The sequence below is a fragment of the Cynocephalus volans genome, chromosome 8, assembly GCF_027409185.1.
Source record: "Cynocephalus volans isolate mCynVol1 chromosome 8, mCynVol1.pri, whole genome shotgun sequence".
Classification (NCBI taxonomy): domain Eukaryota; kingdom Metazoa; phylum Chordata; class Mammalia; order Dermoptera; family Cynocephalidae; genus Cynocephalus; species Cynocephalus volans.
Window position 1 is genome coordinate 5,370,507 of NC_084467.1, and position 26,943 is coordinate 5,397,449.

General features: G+C 49.9%; 1 protein-coding gene across 1 annotated transcript in view; it reads left to right on the plus strand.

Annotated features, from left to right (window-relative positions):
- Positions 1-26,943, plus strand: part of CAMTA1 (calmodulin binding transcription activator 1) — an 846,562-nt gene that overhangs the window by 269,910 nt on the left and 549,709 nt on the right. The window contains exon 4 of the mRNA XM_063103685.1: positions 6,105-6,172. Coding sequence (XP_062959755.1) covers positions 6,105-6,172 — 68 coding nt within the window. The remainder of the gene's footprint in view (positions 1-6,104; positions 6,173-26,943) is intronic.

The window sequence follows — 26,943 nt, forward strand, 5'->3', positions numbered from 1 at the left end:
GGGCACAGCGATGCGTTCTTACCTGCCATTCCCATGGGGTGGCCTCTATGATGACCCCAGCCGGCTCACCACTGACATGGGCTTTGCAGCCTCCACCAGAGCCCATGAGCCTGGGGGCTGGGCTGGCCATTGGATGGTGTGCGATCCCCATGGCGTTGGGTGCTGGAGACAGGTGCATGACACCACGTATGAGCGGGCAGGATGCCAAGTGCAACGGTGCTGCCCCTCAGTCTGGCCTACTCCGCCCTCCCTGACGTGGCTTGGCCTGTGCCCTGGGGAAGAGCCCACCTGCCCCTCGGGACTGAAGCTGGTGCCAAGCTGATACAGGGGGCCTGTGGGATTCCACCGCAGCTTGTCCTCCCGAGCCCTGCCACACACAGACGTCGTACATCGGCCGCAGTCTTTCTACTTGAACATCCAGAGGACAAACTAAACATTTAAAATCTGCAAGCTGGACAATCTTTGCTTTAGAGCCTGTGGTAAATTTCTTCATCCTGACAGTCCAGTCATTCTTCTCAGCATCGATGCAGCGGTCAGGATCCGGGAGGAGAAGGGTGCCAGGGGAGCCAGGGGCTGGCAGAGGCCGGTGGCCCATGAGCCGCGCCCTTTGGTGCCAGGGTCCACCTGCGCAGGCAGGGAGGGCTGACATTCCCTTCACCCCAGGGCCATCCCTGGCTAGGTGTCCGTGCTCTCTTCTGCTCCTCCTTTTCATATTGTGATAAAACACACGCAACTTGGAATTTACCGTTAGTGGCATTTAGTACATGAGCAATGTGGTACAGCCGTCACCTCCATCTAGTTTCAGACATTTTCTTCACCCCAAAAGAAACCCCCTACCTGTTGAGTGGTCACTTCCCGTTCCCCTCTTCCCCTAACCCTTGGCAACCACGAATCTGCGTTCTGCCTCTGTGGGATTTACCTATTCTAGACATTTCATATAAGTGGCACCATACAACACATGCCTTTAGTGCCTGGCTTCTTCCACTCGCATCGTGCGTATACTGTGTCTTGTTTGTCCGCTCATCCGTCTGTGAACACTTGGATTGCTTCCACCTTTGGCTACTGTGAGTCATGCTGCTGGGAACATTTGTGTCTGAGTTTTTGTTCGAGCACCTGTATTCACCTCTTTGGGGAGTGCTGTATTCCTGCTTGAGCATTCTATGACTCTTCTGGGAGTCATAGAATGGACTTGGGAGGCAGCAGGTGAATGGGGAAAGAGCATGCATGCCCTGGGAGCCAGGAGCCCCGGATCCCGGCTTAGCTCAGCCACAAACATGCTGACCGTGGCAGTCCTTTCCCTTCTCTATGCCTCAGTTTCCTCCTCTGTAAAAATGAGATAGATCAGATCTGTGTTTTCATCTGCCTTTCTCGGGGTCCTGGGTTTGTGGAGCTTTGGGGGAGGAGGGAGAAGCCAGCCAGTTGGGCTGCAAATCCTTTCCACAACCTCTGAAGCTAGAGCATCTCCCTTTCTGTCGTTTTAATCTGCCTTGTGAGACGTTTTAAGCAGAGGGTTCCATGGGTACAAGGAATTTTGCCTATCACTGAAGTAGACAGTCTCATGAATCAGACTAAGGTTTGGGGGTGGAAATGAGCTTGATCCTGCTGGAAGGAGGGAATCCCACTGAAGGATGCTCGGTCTGGACTCCTCCTGGTCCACAGAAGGGAGATGGGGCCAGGAAGTGACTCTGGGTCCATGGGGAGCAGGAGGCTGTTAGTCTGGGCTGGGAAAACTCAACTGTCCACACACAAGTTTCCTTTTTCTTCTCCATCCAAGTACATCATGGCTGTTCTTTAGGAAATTCAGAACAGTGGTGCAGAATGTGGGCTGTGGAACCATTCCATACGGGTTTGAGTTCCAGTTCTACAGGAATTGGCCATGTGACCTTGGGCACGTCACTTACCTGCTCCATGCCTCAATTTCCCCACCTGTAAAATGGGCATGGCTCCTACTCTATAGTTTGTTATGAAGATTACATGAAATTATTCTCCATCTAGTTCTAGAGCAGTGCTTGCCCTGGACAACACTCCACCAGTGTTAGTATTGGTGACATTGATGGCAATGATGATGCAGATGATGAAGTCCCTCTCTCACCCAATCACACCTACCTAGCCCAGCTGATCCTCCTTACTGAATTTTGATGGTTCTTACATTGCTCCATACCATTTACACCTAATATCCTGTGTGGTGTTTTTGCTTCTTGGCATACCTGTATCCATCTCCCTGACCAGTTGCTAAGCTGTGGGAAGGCAGGGGGTGGCCTGTGGTCTGCCCATCTGGTGGGGAGGTGGGCCAAGACCTGGGTAAGGGCAGTGGGCTGGGAAGACTGGGCAGCATGGGTCTGCTATTGGGTGACTCAGATATGCCCAGTCCAACTGGGGACCAGGCAGCAGCATGATGACAGCCCTTGGTGACCGAGTCCAGTTTGGGGACCCAGCCAACATGAGCATGATAGAGGCAGGAGCCCGACACTAGGCATTTGGTTTCCTTTGCTTGGAAAGGCTGCTCTTAAGTGGGATGGGTGCTCTACCATGGTGGCTCCATGTGGGAGGTGTCATGGATTGGGAGCAGCTAAATTTACCTTGATGGTGAAGGAGGGAGTGGCCAGGGCTGTGAGGTGGTTCATAGATCGCTGTGAGGTGCTGGGGCCTCGGCTTGCTTGCACAGCAGCTCATCAGACCCGAGGTGACCCTCTGAGTTTGGCGACGGAGTTGTCTGCCCAGCTAACCCTGTAAGAGCACTTACACTGCACTATCGTGCTGACTTATGTCTGCCCCTGCTCGACTGTGAGCTCCTGAACAGTGGGCTTCATCATGGTCTAGTTCACTGACTGGCACATGGTAGGTGCTCTGAAATATTTGTAGAGTACGTATTTAACACAATAAATGGCCCCGGGAGTTTTTCTCCTTGGAGGACAGTAGCAGTAGGAAACCCCTCCAGGCTGGGGCGAGTGTTGGCTGAAGGATGTTGTGTTAGTACGTTTCTGTTGCTTATAACAAAATACCTGAAACTGGGTGATTTATAAAGAAAAACAAAATTTATCACTTACAGTTTCTGAGGCTGGGAAGTCCAAAGTCCATCTGGTGGTGGTGACAGTGACCCAGGGGTCTCACATTGCCAGATGGTGGAAGCAGAGAGAGTAACCTCCTCATTCACTCTCCTCTTAAAGCCCTCCAAACCATGCCCCTGACCACCATTTTTAATCCATTCACTACTGCACAGTCCTACAATCTAATCACCTCTGAAAGGCTCCACCTTTCAGTTACTGCAATAGGATTTCCCACCTTTTAACAGTCACAGTAGGGGCTAAGTTTCTAATACATAAAGCTTGGGGAACACAATTCAAGCTTTGGTGGGTTTTTCAGGGACATAATTCAATCCACTACAGATATTCATGGAGACTTTCTTTGGGCATCTGGGTCTTTGGAACAGAAGAATAAATCCAGAGGTGGCTGGGGTGTGTTCTGTTCCCCATCCTCTGGGCCACTAAGGGTCACTTGACTGTTAGCATGATTCTGGGCAAGGGCATGGATCTGGGGTTTCCAGTTGGCACAGCTCATTCCCCTGGATACCAAGTCTCCTAAAATTCAGGCAGATGAGGTGATACACACAACAAGTGGCTCAGTATGTCTACTTACTGACTCCAGCCACCGTCTGCTGTTAGTGTTTTGTGAAACCAAATGGAAACCAACAGATACATGGAAGGGTTGACTCCAACAACTCTGAACAGTCGTTCTGATGTTACCACTCATTGTCTGCAAGTGTGGGCAGGTGGTGGCATGTGGCGGTGGGGGGAGGGGTGGGGGATGGGGGAGAGGTGACTGTAAATCCAGCAGAGGTGACCGCTTCTGACCTGGACCACTTTGGTACCTGCTACCTCATCAGGGGCTTCTACACAGGTGGCTCACATCATGTAGACTTTGTAATGGCAATAGTGGTAGTTGCTGTTTATGGGCACGTTATATGCCAGCCAGCGTATTAAGAACTGTCATTTCTTATAATTGTCCCACAAGGCGATATTGTTGCATTTTCGTAGGAAACTGAGGCCTAGACAGGTTAAGTAATGTGCTCAGGATGAGGCAGCTAGTGAGTGGCAGAGCTGGTACCCAAAGCCAGGTCCACGACACTGTGTTGCCTTCCTAGAGCGCCTTAGAGTTAATTGAGTAACTGGCAAAGTTTATCTAGGAACTACTGCGTTTTGATGCTTTTAAGCTCTTGCTTCAACTGTCTTCAGTAACAAACATGTACACACACACATAGACACACACATTCGCTTACGGAAGCATACTTATTTCTGCAACGCCTGCTCTTCCTCGTTCCCTCCCATCCACCATCCATCCACCCACCCTTTCACCCCCTCATCCAGCCACCTGTCTAACAAACATGCATCGGGTGCTTCCTGTGTGCCCCAGGACACTGCTAAGTACTGGGGATACATCAGTGAGGATATGTTCTTCCCCCTTGCTCCTGGTCCAGTGGGGGATGTTATCCAAGCAAACAAGCAATTAAAGTGCAGAGTGATTAATCCCGTGCACTGGAGGAGGTGCCGGTGCCCGGGGAGCGTGCAGGATGGGCAATAACACTGTCAGGAACAGTTGGGGAGGGCTAGCCAAAGGCGTGATGTGTATCTACAGTGACACCTTAGGCAAGATGTTTTTAAGGAGAGGAAACAAAATGTGGAAAGGCTCAGGGATGACAGGGGAATGTGTTGGTTGATCAGCAACTTATTTTATGATTCCTCCAGCTGCAATCAATGCCAGAAACTTGTACAATGAAACAACTTTTTTTTTTTTTTTTTTTTTTTGACCATAGGTTTCTGCTTACCGCATTCTTGTTGTAAGATCCAGGCTTCTGGACTGAGGTGGCTTGGGCTCTCAGTTCCCTGTCACTAGCTACTTCTTAGTAGTGGCCAGTTCCCATGATTGTGTGAGACCTTGGTCTCCCCCTGGGCCTGTGGCCTTCATACTGCATGGCATGGGTGGTATTTTCTACTTTAACCTGCTCTGCTTACCTGGTTTTGGTAGTAAAAAACTTTCTTTTCCTCGGGGTCAAGTTTAGCATCCCTGGTCACCGCTGTCAACTCGATTATGTCCACGCCCAGGAGAGGCTGCTTGCCTCTGGGCAGGTGGGCTGCTCCATCACAAGGAGTCCTGGCTGCAGAGAGAGCGGAGGTGGAGGCCTCCTCTCTGCATTTTCCTGATAGTCGAGGGAAGCAGCTCAGTGTTGTGTCATCACCAAGATCAAGGGAAATGTGTACTAGTCCAACCTTAATTTAACTTACAATCCCTGCCAATTTCATGTTAGCAGGGCCCTTTGGAGCTGGAAGTAATGGGCCATAGCATGCCTCAGAGCTGGCGCAGTGACATATGTTGATGTCACCCACTGGCTTTTTATGGAAATTGTTAATAAATCAGTAATTCTCTCTGCAGTGATGTTGTCGTGTTTATAAATATTTAACGTACCTTCAGGTGCCCACATTCCCTCCATCTCTGCCTTAACCTCTGCCGACGTTGCTCTTCCTTCTGAAGCGCTGCTCGATAGATTAAGTTACCAGTCGTGGAAAGGTTAACTTATTTCCCTCTCTGTCTCTGTCTCTCTGTCTCTCTCTTTGGAATATGACTTTATCTTTTAGTTTTAATCTCTGTGTGATTTCGCTCAGGGGGATGGGAGTCAAGCTGAGAGAAGGCGACATCTCTTGTGACGAGGATGAAAGGTTCGTCCGACTTCAGAGAGAGACAGCCTCCACTTTCCAGTCATGACCTTGCATGAGTGGGGACCAGTCGTCTGCACGTGCTTCTCTCTCCTTCGAATAATGACATTTAGAGTCGGAAATGGCGTCTGATGTTTTCCTCCCACAGAGAAATATTTTTGTCCTTGCCTCCGACTCATCTTTTGAAAGCCAGTGCTTTGTTTATTATTGTATAGCAGGTTGAGTAGAAAGGACTTAAAAATCAAAATAGAAACAGAGTCCAAGTTGAGTGTTTTTCTAGCCAAGATGGAGCTCCAGCCTCACGAAGGACAGCTGGGAAACAACAAAAACTTTCTTACTTCTCAGGATCCAACGTGAGCTAATTGTTATTATTATCTTTTTATTCTTCTGTTTCAGGAAATTGCAGCTTATTTAATAACATTTGAGAAACACGAAGAATGGCTAACCACCTCCCCTAAGACAAGGTAATGTCCCCGATCTTGCAGTTTTTCAAATATGTACAGTGAATGGATTGATTTTCATTGATTATTTGATTTGATCAGTCAATTCGCGGGCAACAAGTTGAAAATGCCACATTGTGCTTGATGGCTGTGACATGAGGTCTCTGTCGTTAACTGACCTAAGGCTGTGCGAGTGAATGCGTCAGAAGGGTTAAGAGCAGCGCCACTGCCGTCGTGCATGTGGAAACTTTTCACCTGAAGGCTCGATCCTTCAGCTGGCGCTTGGAAGCCTCGTTGGGCAGGAGCGTCAGGGCAAGTTTATTTTGGGAAAGTGCCCACCTGCCACCAATATTCCCTAGAAACGTACTTTTCACAAAGAGAATCTAGCTTAACTGTCTACTTTTATCTCAATGTGTTTCACAAACTGGAAGTCAAGTTATTCTTGATAAGTGGTGAGATGATCCCCCAAATCAGAAGCAATGGCTTAAGTTTGCAGTTTATCGTGCAGTAAATGTCCTTGAACCTACTAACTGCCACAAACACTTAACTTCTCTCACCACTTGGGGACAGAGGGAATTGGCGAAGACAGAGCCAACCTGTGTTCTGCCAGTGCAAGTGATGTCGTTATTTTGTGAAGAATGAGGAAGTTGGGATTTAGGGTTTATTTTAAAGGCAGCCTCTTCCTTCCTTCCCAACTCTAAGTTTCTGTCTTTGCTATGTTACATCCTAGAGCTTCGGAAATACGAGGCCACTCTCTTCCAATTGCTGTGACTTTGCTGTTAGCGGTGACAGGGCCAGGTGTTTATTAGCTTGAGGGGTTTTAGCTGGAGCGTGGCTTACGGGATGACGGGACTGCAGGCTGGAATCCAAGAGGTGAAGTGCCCAGTCTGCTTCCCTTTGGACAGAAGCATTCAAGTCCCCAGGCTTGTTAACTGGGACCAGGGAAAGGGATTGGGATGTGTCCTCTGTGCCCTTGGCCATCACCTGTTCATCCTTTCTGAGCCAAGCAGGAGAGGGTCTCATCCTTGAGGATGTTTGCTCATTCCATAAGGAATTAAGACATGACTTCATTGGGCTGAGATTTTTACTGGTTGGCATCCTTTAGATGAGAACAAAATGTTCCATTTTAGAGGCAGTTAGAGGATATTGAGGACAGCAAGGTTAGTTGCTGAGACTCCCGTCCCTCAGGTGGCTTTGATTCTTTTAACTTTCAGTCTGAGACCTGGGAAGGAATCTCCTGCAGGATGTCCCCAACTCCTCAGCTTGCTGGGGCCATAATTTCCTTCAGTATAAAATCAAATGATTTGTATCTGTCAGCTTTTGCTGTGATGATGCTATGTAAGAAACAATCCCTAAACCTAGTGACTTATAGCAGCAAAGTTTTATTTCTGGCTCATGGGTCTGTGCATTGTCTGTGGCTTTGGGTTGGGATCAGGACTGCTGAATGGGTCTTTCTGTTCTAGGACCTAGACTGAGGTAGCCCCCTCTGTCTGGGATATCTGGTTGTCATGGAAGAGGGCAGGGGCTTAAAAGCCCAGGATAATCCATGCAGGTGCAATTAAAACCCCTGCTCAGATGTGGCATCATATGTCATGCCTACTCACAAATCCGTTGGCCAAAGCAAGTCCCATGGCCAAGCCCAATAAGAATGGGGCAGGGGCGGGGAGTAGAGAGGGGTGGCAGTCCAGTCTACTGTTTGATGAGTCCAACCGTATCACAAACTGTGGAAAGCCTGGCACGCTCTGGGGCGTCTGCTTCTAGTGAAGTCATTCTCAAACTTGAGTGGGCATCAGAATCACCAGGTGGGCTTGGTAAACACACATCACTGGGCCCACACCCGAGTATCTGATTCAGTAGCTCCGGTGTGAGGCCTGAGAATTTATTTCTAACAAGTTCCCAGGAGGTGGCATGTGGCTGGTCTGGGGCCTCACTTTGAGAACCACTGCCCTAGTGTTTTGGGGAGAAGGAGGCTCCCGTCAGATGGATTTCTGCCTCTCCTCTCTGTCCTGCTCCCCGCAGCGCTCTCATCTCGAGAGCCTCGGCCTCTCCATGTGCCCTTCACTCGGTGAACCACTCCTTGAATCCAAGTGGAAGGAAAAGTGCTTCTCTTTAGCCAGCCCGGGAAATTCTCTGGAACGCGTCCCGGGCCAGACATCTGATTTCAGATCTGCAGGCGCGTGCTGGGCTTCAGCCCCCCTCGGACTGCATATCAGTAGCACATTTCCAGACGGGGATCTGACCTCGTGTTTCAGCCTTCAGAATTTGGGTTTCAATGGACAACTGAATGTCACTCACACTCACGCTTGACTCACCTGACTTTTTGGAGTATAAATAGAGCCAAGAGCCTTCTTTCTCATCCCAGGGCACAGGGGGTGTGCATGGCGGAAGAAGGAATGTGAGTTTCAGGTAGGGACAGATCAGGCTTGATCTGTCACTCAATAGCTTTGTGACGGTACGAAAGTCATTTACCTCCTTTAAAAGCCCCATGTTTTCTTCATCATGTGGAAGATGGAGTGTATGTCAGTCCTGTCCTCACTGCAGGACTGAGTGCAGTAATATTTGTGAGCCCGCTTCGCATACGTTGAGGGTCTGCGTCGATTCATAGGATGTCACCATGCCTTTTGTTTGTGAGGGGCAGTCCTCCGGCCTGCTGGAGGCTCGACTTCACGAGGCATCTGCCAGAATTTCTCCAGGCTTAGGAAGGACCAATTTCTTCCCTAAAGGAAAGAGGGTGAAGACAGAAGGTTTCCTATTAGTGTTATAATATCCACTACGTGTTTCCACTTGAAAGCGTCTTGTCCCAGGAGAAGGAGAAGTTGCTGTGCTTGTTCAAGGACCTTCCTAAATTAGTTGTTGAGTCGAGTTTGCATCCCCCCTCCCACCACTAGTATTGAAATTAATTGGTGCAGTTAACTGCTGAGTTCATACAAACAGGCCTCCTGGTATTAACAAATTAATGACACCAATACTCTGCTGAATGAGAAGGCAATACAGCTTCTGTTTGCTGCCGCTGCCGCCACTGCTAATTTCATTTTAGAAAATTAATAAAAATGAATTGCACCACTGACGTTTATAGAGTTTCCTAATAAAATGATACATTGTTTGTGTAGAGGAATCCCTATTAAATTAATTGTTGTAATCAGTTCACATATAGATGTTGGTATAGGAGCAGTGGAGGGACCCACTGCTTGTCTCGGTGGCTTGCTGATGGCTGGGGGTTATAAATATAGCCCTTGCTCAGAGACTGCCCTAATTACAGAGAAGGCCCCGGGAGCCCCACCCACCCGTTTCCTAATGAGGTGGGGACCTGGGGGCGGCAGCGGCACCACAACAGGGCTGAAAACTGAACGTTCAAACAGCCTGTGTTGTACTCTCAGCACCTGGGACCTGCACTTTGAAAAATCACCCTTCAGGACGTCTTTATTTGGCACTTGCTGTGTGCTCAGCACTATGATCATACCATCTGGAGACCCTAGGGACCCCCCTCCACTCCCCACCCCACCAGGTGGAGTCTTGGAATAAAGAGCATCCTCCCTGTGTCTAGAATGTTCTTCCAGCTCCTCCTTCACACCTTGGTTCCAGTGTCTCTTTTTCCACGGGGTCTTTCCTGACCACACGATTCAAAGCCGCACGCTCCCACGCAGCCGGGCCCCCTCGGCTCTTCTCTTGTTTTACGTTTCTCTAGAGTGCCTGTCACCACCTGACACACTGTATTTCACTGTTTCTTTGTTTAATTTATTTATTCATTATTGATCCCCCTTCTCAAAGCCTAAGCACCACGAGCAGAGGGGTTTTCAGTGGGGCTTGTTCGCGTGCCGAGAGCGGTGCCGGATGCATCCTAAACCCTCTATAAATATTTGTGAAACAGTTAAGAGTAAGGTCGAAGATGTGGGGAAGAGACCTGGGTTTTCTCCCCTTCATTTCCTCTTGTCTGTCTAGCCCCAGGATTGGCTAACTGGCCCATCCCTGTGCTCCCGGGCACTCCCCCGGCCATCCCCAGCAGCTCTGCCAGGAGGGGGCTGCGGGGTGTGTGACGTCCCAGGCCTGCAGAGCCAGGAAGCGTTAGGACCGGATTTGAACCAGGATGATCTCCCTGCATAGCCTAAGCTTTGATCTTGGCTTTTCTGCTAAACCTCCACTGCACAGAGTCGGGGTGGGGGTTTGAAGGTAGCCTGATGAACAGCTCCCCTGTGTCTCCCCACCTTGCATCTCCGTGAATTCCGAAGCAACCAGGAGACCCAGGCACCGGGCAGCTCCCCTTCATTGGCCATCACGGCTCAGGTGCCCCAGCTGGGCGGGCTTCCTGCGCGGCTCTCCCGAACTGGACTCAGCCCCCAGGCCCAGGCAGTGCAGGAGAACCGCTCAGGGTCCCGGGGGAGCAGGCCCCTTTCACCGCAGGGCGGGGAGCAGAGCCCAGCAGGGCACAGGCTGGCGACTGCAAGGTTTAGCAGTCCCAGTAATTTATTTCTCTTCCCCTGGGAAAGGTGCGGCCTTCCCTGGACGCCGGCGACACACCACGCTTGAGCTCGAAGAGAAAGCATTTCCTTCCTGGGAATCCTGTTTATACCGGTGTGAAGGGGGCTGGAAAATGCTGTTAATTATCTAATTAATTAATTAGATTGATACAGATAGCACCTCACCACTGAAGCACATAGAGCGTAGTGATAGAATTTTCCTGTAATGAACACTAGATGCTTGTTGGTCCATAAGCAGCAGAACCGCCAGTAGAAGGAGGGGCCTGGAAGGAAAGGAGGAGACAGGTGAGCCCTGAGTTTCGAGAAGACTCAGGTGACCGCGTGACAGACTGCACGCTCCTCTCCTGGTTTCCTTGGCCACCCCCGTCCATGGCTTCTCCGTGTGCCCCAGGTCTCGTCCCCGCGCCTGCTGGGGGTGGACACCAAGCCTTTGGTCCTCTGCTCTTTCTCACCATGTTCTCCCTCGCAGGACTGCCAGGACCTCCTGCCTCCACGGTCTGACTGTGAGGTCCCCGTGGGTCATTCCCCAAGGGCGACTCTCTCCCCTCGGCCCCGCGTGTCGCGTCATTGTCTCAACTCCTCCCCTTTCCTCTCCCTCCTTCCCTCACGCCCTCTCTGGGTTTCCTCTTCTGGCTTCCCTGGTTCTCAGAAGAGCCACCTCCCTTTTAAAGATGCCAGAGCTCACACCTCATGCTCCCCGTGGCTCCTCGTTCTCTTCTGTCCCCTCAATCTAATCAGTCACCTGTCCTACCAGTTTCCACGTGTCATCGCCTCCTGATTTTCCTTGTGTTTCCCCACTGGGTCGGCCAGATCAGTTCCTCCCACCTCCAGCATGCGTGGATTATTGAAGTAGCTCCCACTACCTTCCGTCTCCGGGCAAAATGTTCCCTTTGTTACATCGTCGTTCCACTCGGAAGCCTTGGGGACTTCCTGTGAGACAAGGTCCGGACTCTAGTGTTGTATTGATGGTTAGTCCGCTCTCACCCCCCTTCGAGTCCCTGCTACGGTCAGCGGGCTGCTTGCTGCTCTCCAAACGCGTCTTCTTCGTCCCCCCTTTTGCCTTCCACGCCCCGTGACCTCACCTCCAGTGCCCTCACGTCCAGCCCCGTCTGCCTCTTCCTGGGAGCTTTTCCCACACACGCCAGCTCCTCGCAAGCCCTGTTCCCCTTCAGCTACCATAGCCTACATTCGCTTCGTGGTCAATTGTTTGACAATTTAGCTGTCATAGCTATGTAAGTCTTGCCTCCCCAGTGAGACATCAAGTTCCCCAAGGTCAAGGTCATGCTGTCTCTTTTGTCTCTTAACAGCTGTGTACAGACGCAGCCATAGCTTTGATGGGGCGGGGTGGGCCGGCCAGTGTGTGGATTCATCTCAGAGCAGCGGGTTTGCCGAGGAGGCAGGATGCTAGGGGTTCCTAGAGAGCCCTTGGGGTCCCAGAGTGGTGGCAGTCTGCGCACAGAGGGCTCTACCTAGAGAGCCCGTTTTATCAGACCCAGGCTGGCCCTGTGCAGTTGGGACGGCTTCTGCCCGGCCCCACTGCAAGTGGCACACAGGAGAGACCGCTGGCCCCCTTTGAGGCGTCTGCTCCTTGGGACAGACAGTTAACAAGACTTTTTAAGGGAAATCCCTATTCCTGGCGAGGCTGCTTGAGTGATCAGAATAGAATTGTAAAAATAATATGGAGATCTCACTTGGGTGATTGAAAATATCCCAGAGCTAACAAGGAATGAACTTCTGATGCATGCTACAACCCAGATGAAGCTTGAAGATGTTGTGCTGACTGCAACAAGCCGGACAGAAAGGGACAAATGTCGTATGACTCTGCTCACAGGAGGTATCTAGAATAGTCAAATTCAGAGACAGAAAAGTAGAAAGGTGATTGCCAGGGCCTGGAGGGAGGGAGAATAGGGAATTAGTGGTTAGTGTGGACAGAGTTTCAGTTGGGAAGATGAAAAAGTCCTGGAGGTGATGGCGGTGATGTCTGCACAGCACTGTGAATGTGCTTAATGCCACCAAATGCACACTTACAACGGTTAAAATGTTAAGTTTTGTGTTGCGTGTATTTTACCACAATTTAAAAAAATGCTCAGAGTTGTCTCTGCAGCAATTCCTCAGGTGAACGGTCTGGCAGGGTTGGTGGGGGTGGGAGGTTGCTCCTGTGTGTGTGTGCGTGTGTGTGCGTATGCGTGTGTGTGTATGTGTGTGAGTGTGTGCGTGCGTGTGTGCGTGTGCGTGTGTGTGTGTGTGTCGGGGCTGCGGTTGGGGAGCACAGTCATTTCATTTCAGAACTATAAAAGAAAAAATAAACTGGGTTGTATTTTGGAACCATAAAAGAAAAAATAAACTGGGTTGGCAATCATTTCGTGGGGTAACCTTTGTGCTATGCTGAATTGGGGGCCTGTTCTCAAATGTCCTTAATGACGTGTCATGTTACATGCATTTCAGCATTCACCTAATGTATCGAGCAAATCCTCCACCAAGTCCCAGCTGGATCATTATTAACCAAAGAGCAAACATAGTGTGGGTGAGTTCACGGTGTGCTGCCTGTCAGGACTCGTGGGGAGCCCCAGGTGTCCGAGGACGTCCCCAGAAGGCAGCTGTCATGGAGTTTTTAGACGTTTCAGGAAGAGGTGAGGAATGAGCTGTGACCTGGATCCTGAGAAAGTGTCTCGTGGCATCTCAGCAGTGGTAGGGAAGTCCCTCGCCCCGTGTGGATTTGGGTCTGTCCTGGATTCTAGTTCTTTATCTGGAATCACAGAATACACACGTCAAAGCAGGGGGAGCCCAGGGAGGCCACCTCCTGAATCCCCTCCGTGCCCAGGCGGGCAGCCCCGTGTGCTCCCGTTCCTGGCATGAGATCCGAGAGCCGGCCGTGGTCAGGTCCCTCCTCACTTCTCGGATGCAAGGCTGGCCTCCTGGAGGCAGCCACGACGGAGGCACTGATGGTTGTGTCTGATTTCTCCCTGGGCTGTGGCTGTCAGCTTCTGGCTCTGCTCCCCCACTTCCTTTTATTATTTTTATTTTTACCAAAAATATACATGCCAAATGGTTCTACAAAGCTTGTAAGAAAAAGATAGTGTCCTCTGCCCTACAGCTCAACCCTATTTCCCAGGGGTGGCCACTTTCCACTCTATGGGTTCTGATATTTACCTGGAGATTTTGAAATATGTTTATTCTGCTGTTGCCTGATTTGTCAGTTTCCGACAGTATCTTCTGACTTCCTCCCACGCTAACTGAGGATTTCACTCTCTTACTGTGCCACCTGCTGGGCTCTTCTTTACCTAGGGGAGGGGCTCATTGATGGAGGGAGCCGGCTTTTGCTTGGGGACTCTGAGACTCAGTGTCCCTAGATCTTTTCTCTGGCTCCATTTAGGTCTTCCTGAGAAGGCTCCATCCACGTGCTGCCTGGAGGGTTCAGCCGGCTGGGCTGCCAGCGCTCTGGGAACAGGCAGGACAGGGGGCTCAGAGTCTCACCATTCAGTGTGAGAGCTGTCCCTCAATCCTCCTAGTTTATTTCCCAGGCTTCTTGCCTCTCCTCTGCTGTTTCCACGTTTGGAGCCTTTCGGGGGTCCCTTTCTCCGCAGGATCAATGTGTCTCTGGTGGGAGCAGAGGCCAGGTGGTCGCTAGATGTAGGACCCCACGAGGGTCTACTGCTCCCTACACAGCTCTGCAAGCTCTGCCCACCTCCCACCCTGTTCCTAAGCTCGCCTTCTGTGGCACCTGCTGCTGCAGTTCCGGAGCCCTTCCGGGCTCTGCGGGCCACTTTGCTTGCTGTCCCTGGTACACTGTCCTTGACCTTCAGCTTCCTGTTCTCTGCTATGTCAGTTGCCAGCCCCGCATCTGCTCCCCATCTCTCTAGAATACGTCGACATTCCTTATCCACGTTCCCTCTGCTTCCCTCGGCTTTGTCCTTGTGGGTTTCTACTTGTTACTCCTTTCCTGTCACTGGCTAGGATGACTGATGCTTAACCCTGTGACCCGGTGAAGCTCTTCCTCACGGCCCTCCACCCACACTTGTCCCGAGTGGGACCCGCTGCCTGCATCAGCGTGTCCTTTCTCTCCTTCCTCTTCATCTCATGCACACACCTCCTCTAACTTGCTGTTTCACTCTCTTGCGTTTTTCTTTCTCTAACTCTTTTTCAGTCTGCAGGAAGAAAGGCCTCAAAATGCAGTTTCAAGGTTTTTAAATGCACAGCTACTCAGGGCTAAAGAAGCCGGTGGCTGAGATGCACATTCTTCCCGCGTGCGAGGACATCGATGTCCCTTCCTGGTGCCCACCTGCCTTCCCCAGTGCACTGCCTTAGTTCAGAGCCTCTCCTGGCACTGGCACAGGGGCTTGGGGTGGCCTCTTTCTGGTCAGAATTCTGGGGGTTCTTGGGGCTGCCAGGACCATCCAGTATTCCATGCATGTCACCTGACAATGGCATCCGTGACGCCCTTTGTCTTTACCTGGTTGTGAGCGTGTCTTCCTTGGGTTGTGCTGGGAGAAGTCTCATGTGGCCAGGGTGCCTGGATACATGTCGGGGTGCTGGGGCACACTGACTGGAGGCTGCTCCCCTGGGGTGATGCCTGCTGGTGGTGATTAATATTTCTGAGAATAAAAAGCTCACCGGCATTGTGCTCACACAGATCACTTGCCTGCCCTGTCAGTGTCCGCTGACTGTCGTTTTGTTTTGTTTCTGCTGCCCACCACTTTATTCTTAGTACCTGCACTCCCCTCTCCTGAATTTGGAAAATTAGGATTGTCTGGTATTTCTGTAATGGGCCCAGATTGGCGTCTGTGGTGTTTCCTCTGGATCAATTCTGATCCAATAAATCATTGCTCACTGCAGGGAAAGGGAGCTGGCCTGCGAGCCTTGGGGCATTGCAAGGTGGGAAGGCCTGTTCTTGGAATAAACTGCTTTTTGCAATTCATAAGTTTCTGTGTGAGGAGTAATTACCTAATCATCTGGGTATTCTGGGCTGGAGATTCTCCCACTGTTCTCAGTTTGGCTGGGAAGTATTACTGTCTTTACTATTCTTAGATTTTCCGCTGTCCTTTATTATGGAGCTTTCTAAAAAAATTCAAAATAAACCAAAAACAAAGGAAGAGAACCTTTCCTGGTTCCCCAGCTCTACTGAATACTCCACTCATGTGGTGTGTGGTGTTTACATACATACATACACATGTACGTACATACATACACAAATACGCTGCACACAGGCACACGTATAGACACACACACATGCTCAGGCACGGACACAGATATATATCCTTGCACGTATATATGCTCACACACATATATGATACACACACATATATATACACACCACACACCTGGACAGGCACACATACACACATGCACACAACATACATGCATCACAAATACATGGTACATGCATGCACACAACACAGAAGCACACGATATACACGTACACATTTTTACACATATGTACTTATACTCATGTACATATGCAGTCATTCTGCAGTATTCGAGGGGAATTGGTTCCAGAACCCCCTGCAGATACCAAAATCTCCGGATGCTCAAGACCCTTATATTTGCAATAACCTGTACACATCCTCCCATATTCTTTAATCATCTTTAGATTACTTATAATACCTAATACAATGTAAATACCATGTAAATAGCCGTTATACTGTATTGTTTGGGGAATAGTGACAAGAAAAAAGTTTGTACGTGTTCAGAACAGACGCAGCCATTGTGGCCCTAACTATGTTTCTGACCCTTGGTGGGTTGGATCTCTGGATGTGGAGCCCGTGGGTACTGAGGGCAGACTCTACACACATGTACACACATACACAAGTACCTAACACACACACACACACAGCCCCTCCTGTATTGGTCACTGTTCTCTTGTAAGAAAATATTTCTGGGAAAAATTTCCTCCTGTTCATTCTATGATTTAATAAGATGGAATTTTTTTGGAGAGAGGATAATTTCTCCTAAGAGAAAAAATTAATTTTTCTATACTGGCTATCCCTGACCTCACCCGGTAGGGAACTTACTGTTAATTAAGCTGTTTAGTTTGGGGTGACCCCGGGGGAGCAGGGTGTGGGTGAGCCTGGGGCCGGGGTGGCCACACGCAGGAGGGGGCGCCTGGCTGTGCCAGGATGTGGGACTCAAGAAGGCCTTTCTGCACCTGCTTGTGACCTCCCGTCACTTTCCTGCCAGGGATCTGTGGGGATTTTGGACCAATTTCTTTTCTTCTCAGCAACGTGTCAGGCACAGGACCTTTCAACTGGTGGAACTGAATTTGTATGTAAAACGGTGGCCAGTGCCTAGGCCGAGGTATCAGGGAAGTCAGACCACTGCCAGGCCTGGGGAAGGAATGGAAAAAGGCAGTGAAATTACGGAAAGAACAAACGTGTGTGCACTGAGGGGGGAGTGAAAGCAGATGAGAAGCTTCTCCCCAGGAGCACAGCTGCACCGTGAAATGTGCTGTTTTCACACCCAAAAATCCACAGCCCTTCTGCCTCCATCGTCGGAGGCTCACGATAATTAGTTCAGTCCACAATGTTGGGAGATGCTGCCCCCCAATTCTGGGGGTTGATGGAGCCCTGTTTCGGGCAGAGACACTGTCTTCTCCCAGGGTCACGAGTGAGCCCTTTTGTTCCTGAACTGCACAACACCAAGCTGTCACCTCATGTCACTGCTGGTCGACATCCTCTCCTCTGTTGGTGCAGTGAATACTTTCTGATTGCTTGCTGTGCGCCCGGCGCTGTGTGCGCATGTGCACATTGGGAAGTGGTGGTGAGCAAGAGAGAGAATTTACAGTCATTGCAGTTTTGAGAAGTGGTACAAGGGACAAGTGCAGGGAGAGGCTGCCCCTCTAGTGAGTGGTGTGTGTTAGTACATGTGTGTTAGTGTGTATATGGGTGTGTGAATGTGAGAGTGTGTGTATTTGTATGTGGGTGTGAGTGTGTGTAATGGGTGTGTTAGTGTGTGTGACTCTGTGTGTGTATATGAGTGTGTATGTGCATGTGACTGTGTATGTGTGTGTATATGTGTGTGCATGAGTGTATGTATGTGTGTGTGAATGCAAATGTGTGTGAATGAGTGTGTGTGTATGTGTGCTGTGCATATGAACGTGTGCATGTGAATGTGTGTGTTTATGTGTGTCTGTGTATGGCTGTGTTAGTGTGTGTGGGTGCATGTGTGTATGTGAGTGTATGTGAGCATGAGTGTGCATGCAAGTGTGAACGTGTATGACTATGTATGTGAGTGTGAGTGTGAATGTGTTTGAGTGTATGTATGGGAGAGTGTATGTGAGTGTGTACATGAGTGAGTGTATGTTAGTGTGTGTATGAGTGTATGTGAGTGTGAGTGTATATGAGTGTGTGTGCATGTGTACACGAGTGAGTGTGTATGAGTGTGTATGTGTGTGACTGTGTATATGAGTGTGTGCATGTGAGTGTGTACACAAGTGAGAGTGTGTATGAGTGTATGTGAGTGTATATGAGTGTGTGTGCATGTGTACACGAGTGAGAGTGTGTATGAGTGTATGTGAGTGTATATGAGTGTGTGTGCATGTGTACACGAGTGAGAGTGTGTATATGAGTGTGCATGTGTATAACTGATGTACACAAGTAAGAGTGTGTATATGAGTGTGTATGTGTGTATATGAGTGTGTACATGAGTGAGAGTGTGTATGTGTATGATTGTGTATGTGAGTGTGAGTGAGTGTATGAATGTGTGCATGTGAGTGTGTGTGCATGTGTGTATGAGTGTGTACACAAGTGTGTGTGCATGTGAGTGTGTGTGCATGTGTGTGTGAGTGTGTACACAAGTGTGTGTGCATGTGAGTGTGAGCGTGTGTGTGCACACTCGTTGCAGGAAACACAGCGTTCCTGGCGGTGGCTGCAGTAGCCCGAGCAGCCTCAAGGCAGGACGGCACCGGGGAGTGTGAGGACAGAGAGAAAGTCCTTGTGGCGCAGGTAGTGAGGGACGGAGAGCGACTGGCGGGTGGGGTTAGAGAAGGCAGTGGAGACAAGGTTGAGGATTTGAGGATAATGCTGGATACAGGAGGGTTTTGAACGGGGCAGTTAAATGCATGAGTATTATTCACACTGTCACCCTGGTTGCCTTGGGGACAGAGAATGAACTGGAAGGACAGTAGTGGAAAGAGAAAGAAACCCGGTGTGCTCACTTGCCTCTGCAGATACCTATTTTACAGATGTGAAGACTGAGGACGGTCTATCTGAAGCCTTCGTGTCCTTTTAGTTGCCATCCTCCCAGACACCCCAGAAGACACAGTGAGGTCTCACGAGTTTGGAGAAGCGGAAGACTCTCCGTGAGCCAGGCTGCCCCGGGGGGAGGTGCTCACAGCATCGGTCCCCTTGAATGTCAGTGGCTCTGCGTTGGCCGATGTCATACCCGCATCCCACATCTCCTCGCATCCTGTGTCCTCCTTAGCTCACTCCCACTCATCCCTGCCTGCTCAGTCCCTCCTCATCGAATCGAGGTCCAGACTGAGGCTCCGGGCAGGCAGTGGTCACCGGGGTGAGGGGTCTGGCTGGCTGTGATCGCGTCACATCGTGGGCCATTTACATGTTAGAAAAATGTTGTCAACGACGGTGGTGGTGATGGATAGTGGTGAGAATTAACGGGAGAATTCTGTCTAATGACTGCCAAGCTTTGAGTTCTTTCTTGGCTGCGGTACAGAATTCCAAGGTGAGAAGGAAACCTGTCCCTTCCCTTTGGAAGTGGTTTGGTTCTGCTCCTTGCAGAAGAATTCTGGCCTTTGCTCCACACGTCTCATCCTTGTCTGTCTGGGATTATCTGGGGTTCCACCATTTCTCTGGTGCTCGATTTCCTTACCCAGTGCCAGAGGTTCTGCAAGGATACATATGAGTTTTGCAGTTTATTAATTTTGCATTAAATAATTAATAGTAAAGTTAATTGATGAATTATTCAATTTTCAGGTAAAATGGGATGATAAATATTCATAACTTATTTTATTAAGGGAATTTCCATTTCCTATGTCATTAAATCTCGATTAACAAAGGCTGATTTTAAACGAAGATTGAAAACAATTGTGCTTTGCAATTAATTCACTAAGTTAAGGTCATTGCTTTGTGAGTTTACCCCCGCCAGAAACTTAGGGCTTATCATCTGGAAAAGTGTGTGAATACCCAGAAGTAATGTTGCCACTAGTTTAGGAAAACGCCCTGAGTCTGCTGGGGACATTCTTCCAAAGTGCCCCCAGACACTTGTGGTGATATGGCACCGAGGGAGGGGCAGGTCCCGGGCCCTTTCCTGCCTCCAGTGAGCATTAGCTATTGCTCCGAGCCATTCGTCGTTCGCTCAGGAACTGCAACACGATTTAATATTAGCTGAAACCACATGTGATGAGGGTGTACGTCCTGGTAAGCGAATGACAAGTGCACGTGCCTCCAAGTCTATTTTAAAATAACTTTGGGTTTCCCTCGGGGTTTCAGGAGGTGTGTGCCGTGATTTCCTACCTATTAACGCCCTCAGTCAAGGGTTAAGTACAGTTCCAGTTTTTATTTGTATTTTCTAGCTATCTGATATTTTTTTTTAGACCTGGTTTATGTTAATTTGTAAAACTGCTTACAGCACAGACCCATGGAGCAGTGCTGAAGATTTATTAGTACCTCAGAGGCTTGCAAGGCCCCTTCACATCTGGGATCTCAGTCCTCTTAATAGCCCCGCGAAGCAGGTAATGACTATGGGATATACTGAGGCAGGCAGAGCGAGAGAGAGAGGCAGAGAGAGACACAGAGAGAGAGAGAGAGGAGAGAGACGGAGACAGAGACAGAGACAGAGAGAGACACACAGAGAGAGACAGACAGAGAGAGACACGCGCGCACACACACACACACACACACACACACACACACAGAGAGAGAGAGAGAGAGAGAGAGACGGAGACAGAGACAGAGACAGAGAGAGACACAGAGAGAGACAGACAGAGAGAGACACACACACACACACACACACACACACACACAGAGAGAGAGAGAGAGGAGAGAGACGGAGACAGAGACAGAGACAGAGAGAGACACAGAGAGAGACAGACAGAGAGAGACGCGCGCGCACGCGCACACACACACACACACACACACACACACACACAGAGAGAGAGAGAGACAGACAGAGACACACAGAGAGAGACAGACAGAGAGAGACACGCGCACACACACACACACACACACACACACACACACACACAGAGAGAGAGAGAGAGAGAGAGACGGAGACAGAGACAGAGACAGAGAGAGACACAGAGAGAGACAGACAGAGAGAGACACGCGCGCGCACGCACACACACACACACACACACACACAGAGAGAGAGAGAGAGAGAGAGAGAATCCTAACATAGCTTTCTTTCTCCTGTCCAGCTGCTTCCCTCTGCTCATGGATGAGGAAACTGAGACTCGGAGATTATGTGACTTGCCCAAGGTCACTTAGCTAATTAGCCACAGACGTTGGGACTAGAGCCCAGGTCTTTCTGACTCACATTCGAGTGCTTTTTCCAACTTCGGTGTCTTAGTGCTTTAAAATAATTTTAACTACCCAAGTTGCGGGAACTCAGGAGTGTTTATAACCCCGTGGTGCAGCGTTTCTCTGCGACACCGAGTGTTCACTGTAATTTTCCAGTGAAGCTGTTTGCGCTCAGGAAGTCGTTGCTACAAGAAGCCTTCGTTTCAGAGGAGAGCATTTGGTGTTGTGCCTCACGAACGTGCTCCCCTAAAATTATCCCCGATTGGCTCAGCAAGTGGCTTCCAACAGACGCATGGCTTAAAATCTCAACTTTCTGGTGTGACTCAGGAAGGCACCAGGATCAGATCTGGTTTGGGATCGCGATCTTGTTAATCTGGGGGATATGGTGCTATCACTAATGTGCAGATTGCAGTGGCTGCCTCTGGGGAGATGTGTGGAAACTACCAGGGACAGCCCATGTCCTGAGGGATGTTGGATGGCAGGTGGGGGAGGGAGAGGAGCTTTGAAATGCAATTCCACAGTGTCTAGCTTTGTCCACAAGCCTTTACTGAGTGTTCGCTGTGTGTGTAGGTCTGTAGTAGGCATTGTGGGGTCACAGAGGCAGTGGCAAACTTGGCTCCTAATCTAATTGGAGAGACACGTCACACATGTCTGAGATAACCAGGGAGCAGTTCCCAGACTGCGCACCCAGTGGAGGCTGCCGTGCACGTGTGTGCGCGCTCGTGTGTGTCTGTGCGTGCTCTTGTGTGTCTGCACGTGCTTGTGTGTGTCTGCACGCGCTTGTGTGTGTCTGTGCATATACCAGAGTGGTAGGAGGAATGCAAAACGGGGATTCAATTGATTTCATTGGGAAAAACAGCACAGCAACATTTGTGAGGGTGAATTTCAATCAGAAGACAGTCAACATTGGTGGGGGGTTGGTGTGCCCTCATGGGGGACAGGAGAGGCGACACTTGGACTCCCATCCTTCAACCACACAGAGAGCAGATTAATTGTGGGCTTTGGCATAAATGGTGGTAAGCTTCTAGAGGCCATGGAACGTGAGAAGGTGTCATGAAATGCACACGTCTTCGCGGAGGGGAGGTGCTGCCAGGACGTCCTTCTGTGCTCACGTGGGGGTGCCAGGCAGTGGATTGGAAGCAAAGCCAGCTCCACCAGACCACTCATCATACTGAAGAGCTGCCTTCCAGGCCACAGACACAGCCCCCATTTCCTGGCTGTCTGGGTAAGCACAGAGAGGTTAGGGAACCTCCCAAGCTGGGTGGTCTAACTTGAAAGCCTCGGATTATCCCTCTGTACCCGAACACTCATGGTCACCCTGATGGGTCACTGGGATCAAGCTGACGTCTTCTTACATGTGGCAGTGGTGCTTCTAAACCACGGACGACCCCCCCCTCACCCCCCCACCTGGGATATTTGACAATGTCTGGAGACATTCTTGGTAGCCAGTGGGAGGGGGCATCTGCTGGCCTCTAGTGGGTGGAGGCCATCGATGCTGGTAGCCATGCTACAGTGCCAGGAAGGCCCCTCCTATCAAAGAATTATCTAGCCCCAAATTCAGTGATACTGAGGTCAAGAAACCCTGCTCTAGAGCAAGAAGTCAATAAAGAGAATTCGTACTGAGGTGTGTGGTGGCCAAGAGCTAGGCTCTGGATCTGAATCCCAGTTCTGCCATTCATTAGCAGCAAGTTACCTGCCCTCTGTGCCTCAGTTTCCTCACTATATAGTGGGGATAACAATAGTACCTATTGTGAGGAGTAAGTGATTGAAGTGTGTTAAGCATTCAGGACATAGTGTTACTGGTGTATTGACTATGACTGTCTCATCAGGAATCTGTTCAGAACAGCAGTCACGAGGCTCCTGGGCTCTGTACACACACAGCCTGGTTGTTCCCAACGTCTCCTTTTGTTGCTGTGCAGTGTAATGGCCTGAAGTCTCATGTCACTCCTGACTACCAAGAATGATTCAATGATCCTTGGGATAATCAAGGTTCGGGGCGGGGGGAACTCAGAGAGTCCGTGTTCAACAGAGAAGAGCATTTTAAATAGGAAGTGGTTGTCAAGAGACTCAGAGGTGCACAGGAGGCCAAGCTAAGGGCCCCAAACTCATTTATTTATCCGTTCAACAAATATTTACTGACCATCATATTAGTTATCTATTACTGTGTAACAAAGCACCTCAAAACTTAGTGGCTTGAAATAACAGATATTTATTATTTGACCACATCAGGGGGTCAGGAATCTGGCGTAGCTTAGCTGGATACCTCTCCTGGGCTGCAGTCCAGGCGTCAGCTGGGGCTTCAGTCTTACCTGAAGACTCGACTGAGGCGGGATCCACTTCCACACTCACCCATGTGGTTGCTGGAGGATTCAGCTCCTCGTGGGTTGTTGGGTTGAGGGCTCAGCTCCTTGCTCAGTTCCTGCCACATGGTTCTCTCTGACCTGGCAGCTTGCTTCATCCAAGAAAGTTGGCAAGAGGGTACACGAGGGTGGGCCAGACCAAAGCCAAAGTCTCTTTGTAAACTAACCTCACAAGTAACACCCTATCACATCTGCTGCCACCTGTTTCTTAGAAATGAGCCACTAGGTCCAGCTCACATCAAGGGGAGAGGATCACACAAGGGCATGAATTCCCTTTACAGAATGTCTCTTTACATACATACATGGGAGCTCACTTAGATGATGCCTTCCAGAATCGTGCATCACACGAAAGGGCAGATAAGAGGGCAAAGTGTAGGCAGAACAGGCCCGGGGCTGGGAAGCTGATTGCAGTATCAGTACTCGCTTCCTGTAAGACATTGGGCCTTTCTGGGACTCAGTTTCCTTCTCTTTAAAATGGATGCATTGGTTTGGGGGATGGCAAATACGTGTGATTCAACTGTCCAGGGCAGACATCACTAACCATGACATGGTTGTCCTGGGAACTGACATCAGCCTCAGAATCCTTCCTAGCACTTCTCTTGTTTCAGACGGCCACTGTGAGATGATCAGAGACAGCACTCATGTTGAAATCCATTCTTCATCCCCGAACGATCTGTAAAGAGACATTCTGTGGTTATGGCACTACAGACCACCACCCATCAAGATGTTACGGTGAAAACGGGCAGATGAATAGTCCTGTTGGCCAGAGTGAGAAAGCCGACTCCCTTGTGTTTGGGGACTGCGGTGGCCCAGTTCTGCAGCCCAGCTTTTTCCTTCTCAGACAATACCCAGTCTCCCTGTGGGGTAATTCAGAGGGGACACTGGCTGAGGAGGCTTGGGGTCTGAAGCCTGGGTGGGGATGGCTGGACCTGGCCCTTTTCATTGGCGGGGTGGGCTTAGCCTCACATCTTCTGTGTGGTTCCTTATGGGGGCAGATTTGGCCTTGGTGATTCTCTTGCCCCTGGTGGGCTGGAAAGGGAGCAGAGGTCATTCTGGGAATGAGCTCGAGGTAGCCTGAGGTGTTTCTGCATTCAATTTATCTGACTTTCAAGTGATTCATCCTGTTCCTTCCTGGATCGTGCTCCTGGGCTCCAGGTGATGGCTTAATTTGCTTCTGAAATCTTGATAGCACCCGTTCGCTGGCTTCCAGTAGCTGCTGGGGGCCTCCTGTTAACAAGGAGCAGGGCACATTTTCTGGGCCGTGTAACCCTTTATCCCAACCTATTAGAATTTTCAGCAACCCCTCCCTTTCTTCTTCTTTTTTTTTTTTAAAGTTTCTTTTCCTTGAAGGGCTGGAATGTTCAGAGGCAGTTTAATAGACATCGATTTGCAATGATTTTTAGCTGCTGTGCTTGGAGAGTTTAGAAGCCAGTGATTAATCCTTGCACCAGCTCATCCCTTTTGTTTTAAAATGACCTAATAGCTGAATTGCTCAGGCAGGCTGGGGCAGCCTGACCCAGTTCAGCTCCTTGCCTTCTGCGGCTTCATTCAAATGAGTCTGCGATGAATTATTCAGCCCTGCTGCAGGGGAGAGTAGGTGCTCCTCTTGTAATATTTAACCAGTAACGTGGGAGCACAGAGTCATTTTTACAGACAGTTGCTGCTCACTTGGAGGCAGATGAATGAGTGTGCTTAGAAGTTGGGTCAGATTCCTGCCTTTTCAAGGAAGTTGGTTTGTCCTCTGATCTCAGAGGGACAGCACTGCTCCCCAGGCTTATCCATGATCTCTTTTGCTTGGTCCTCTTCCTGCACCAGCAGAAGGCGACCCCCGGGGCCTCCCAGCTTAGAGACTGTGTGACTCCTATTCCCAAATGCACCTCTACTGTCGTGGCTTCCTATCGTCTCTGTAACAAATAACTGAGAACTTGATGACTTAAAATGACTCAGACTTGCTGCCTTACAGTTCTGTATGTTAGACATACAACACAGGTCTCACTGGGCTAAAATCAAGCTGCTGGCATGGCCGTGTTCCCGCGGGAGGCTCAGGAGGAGAATGCGTTCCCTCGCCTGTTCCAGCTGCTGGAGGCTGCCCCTGCTCCTTGGCTCGTGGCATGTCCCCCCATCGTAAGAGCCGGCACCAGCAGCATCTCCCTGACTCCCTCTCTGTCTCTGACCTCCCCTACTGCTTCCTGTGATTACGTTGGGCCCATGCAGAAATCCAGAATCATCTCCCCAACTCAAGATATAGCTGATCAGCAATCTTAATTCAACTTACCACCTTGATTCTCCTTTGCCACGTAACCTAACAATATTCATGGGTTTGGGGCATTGGGATATGCACATCTTGGGTACGGGGAATTATCTGTCTCCTGTATCTACCATTGCCCTGGCTTCATTGTTCCTGGTTGGATGGAAATTTCTATTGAGAAGAAAACTTCCAAGAGCTTTCCTGGGCAGGCAGTCTAGTGTCATTTTAAGAGTGTGGGCTTTGGAGATGGACGGGCTGGGTGCATCTGAGCTCTGCTGTCTGTGAACTGGGAGACTGGCGCTGGACACACAGCAGTAGACGAGCAGTGGACAGGTTGCCTCATCTCTCTGAGCCCCAATTTTGTCTTATGTGAAATGGGCTAACGGATACTTATCTCTCAGGGGCTGTAAAGATTAAGGGAGAGAATACGTGGAAAAGGTGTGGAGTTGGGAAGCAATCGGGAGATGGTACTGGTCACTACGACAGTCACGTGTCTTTGCTTTCTATTGGGTGTGGGGGCATCTCTGTTGGGAGGTGGGGGTCTGCATCCAATTAGTCTGTTCCCTGGGCCCTCACAAGGGAGGCCATGTGGGTGGCTGGGCATCTGTGTGACAGTAGCGGTCAGCATAGTTGCCCTTGTTGCAGGACGGCATAGGGCCGGTGGCTGGTGGGCTGTTTGCTTTGATCATCTCTCACATCTGGCTTCATTCAAACCCACTCTCTTACTTTTAGGATATTGGACTGCATGTCCCTTAGGGGTGTGGACTGACCTTTTCCTTTGTCTCCCTCAAGATTTCTGTAGATCATCTTAATATCCGCCTTTTGACTAGTTCTCTCAACTCCTTAAAGACACTGGCAGGCACCTCGTGTATTGTTCACCATGGCTGGTGAAGGTTGAGATGATTTTCCCTGTTTTACAGACGGAAGATGAAGACTCCAATGTCCTGCCCAAGGTTACACCGCTGATTAGTGGCAGAGTTGAGCACTGACTCCAGATCGACCCTGGGTTGAGCGTTCTTCCCTTTGGGTTCTGTATCCTCCTCTCCACAGATGTCCAGTAGATGTTGGGGGCTTTCGATAAGCTTTGGGGATCCCCCTCCCCCAGATAGGTCTCTCTCCCTTTGTTGTAGGTCATTCTGGGGCCAACAGCCTCCTGCTCACTCTTGTGCCTTGACACACAAAGGGTGGGGTCACCACCACGCAGTGCTGAATGTCCCTTTGACTGGTGTCTCTCAGGAGCCCA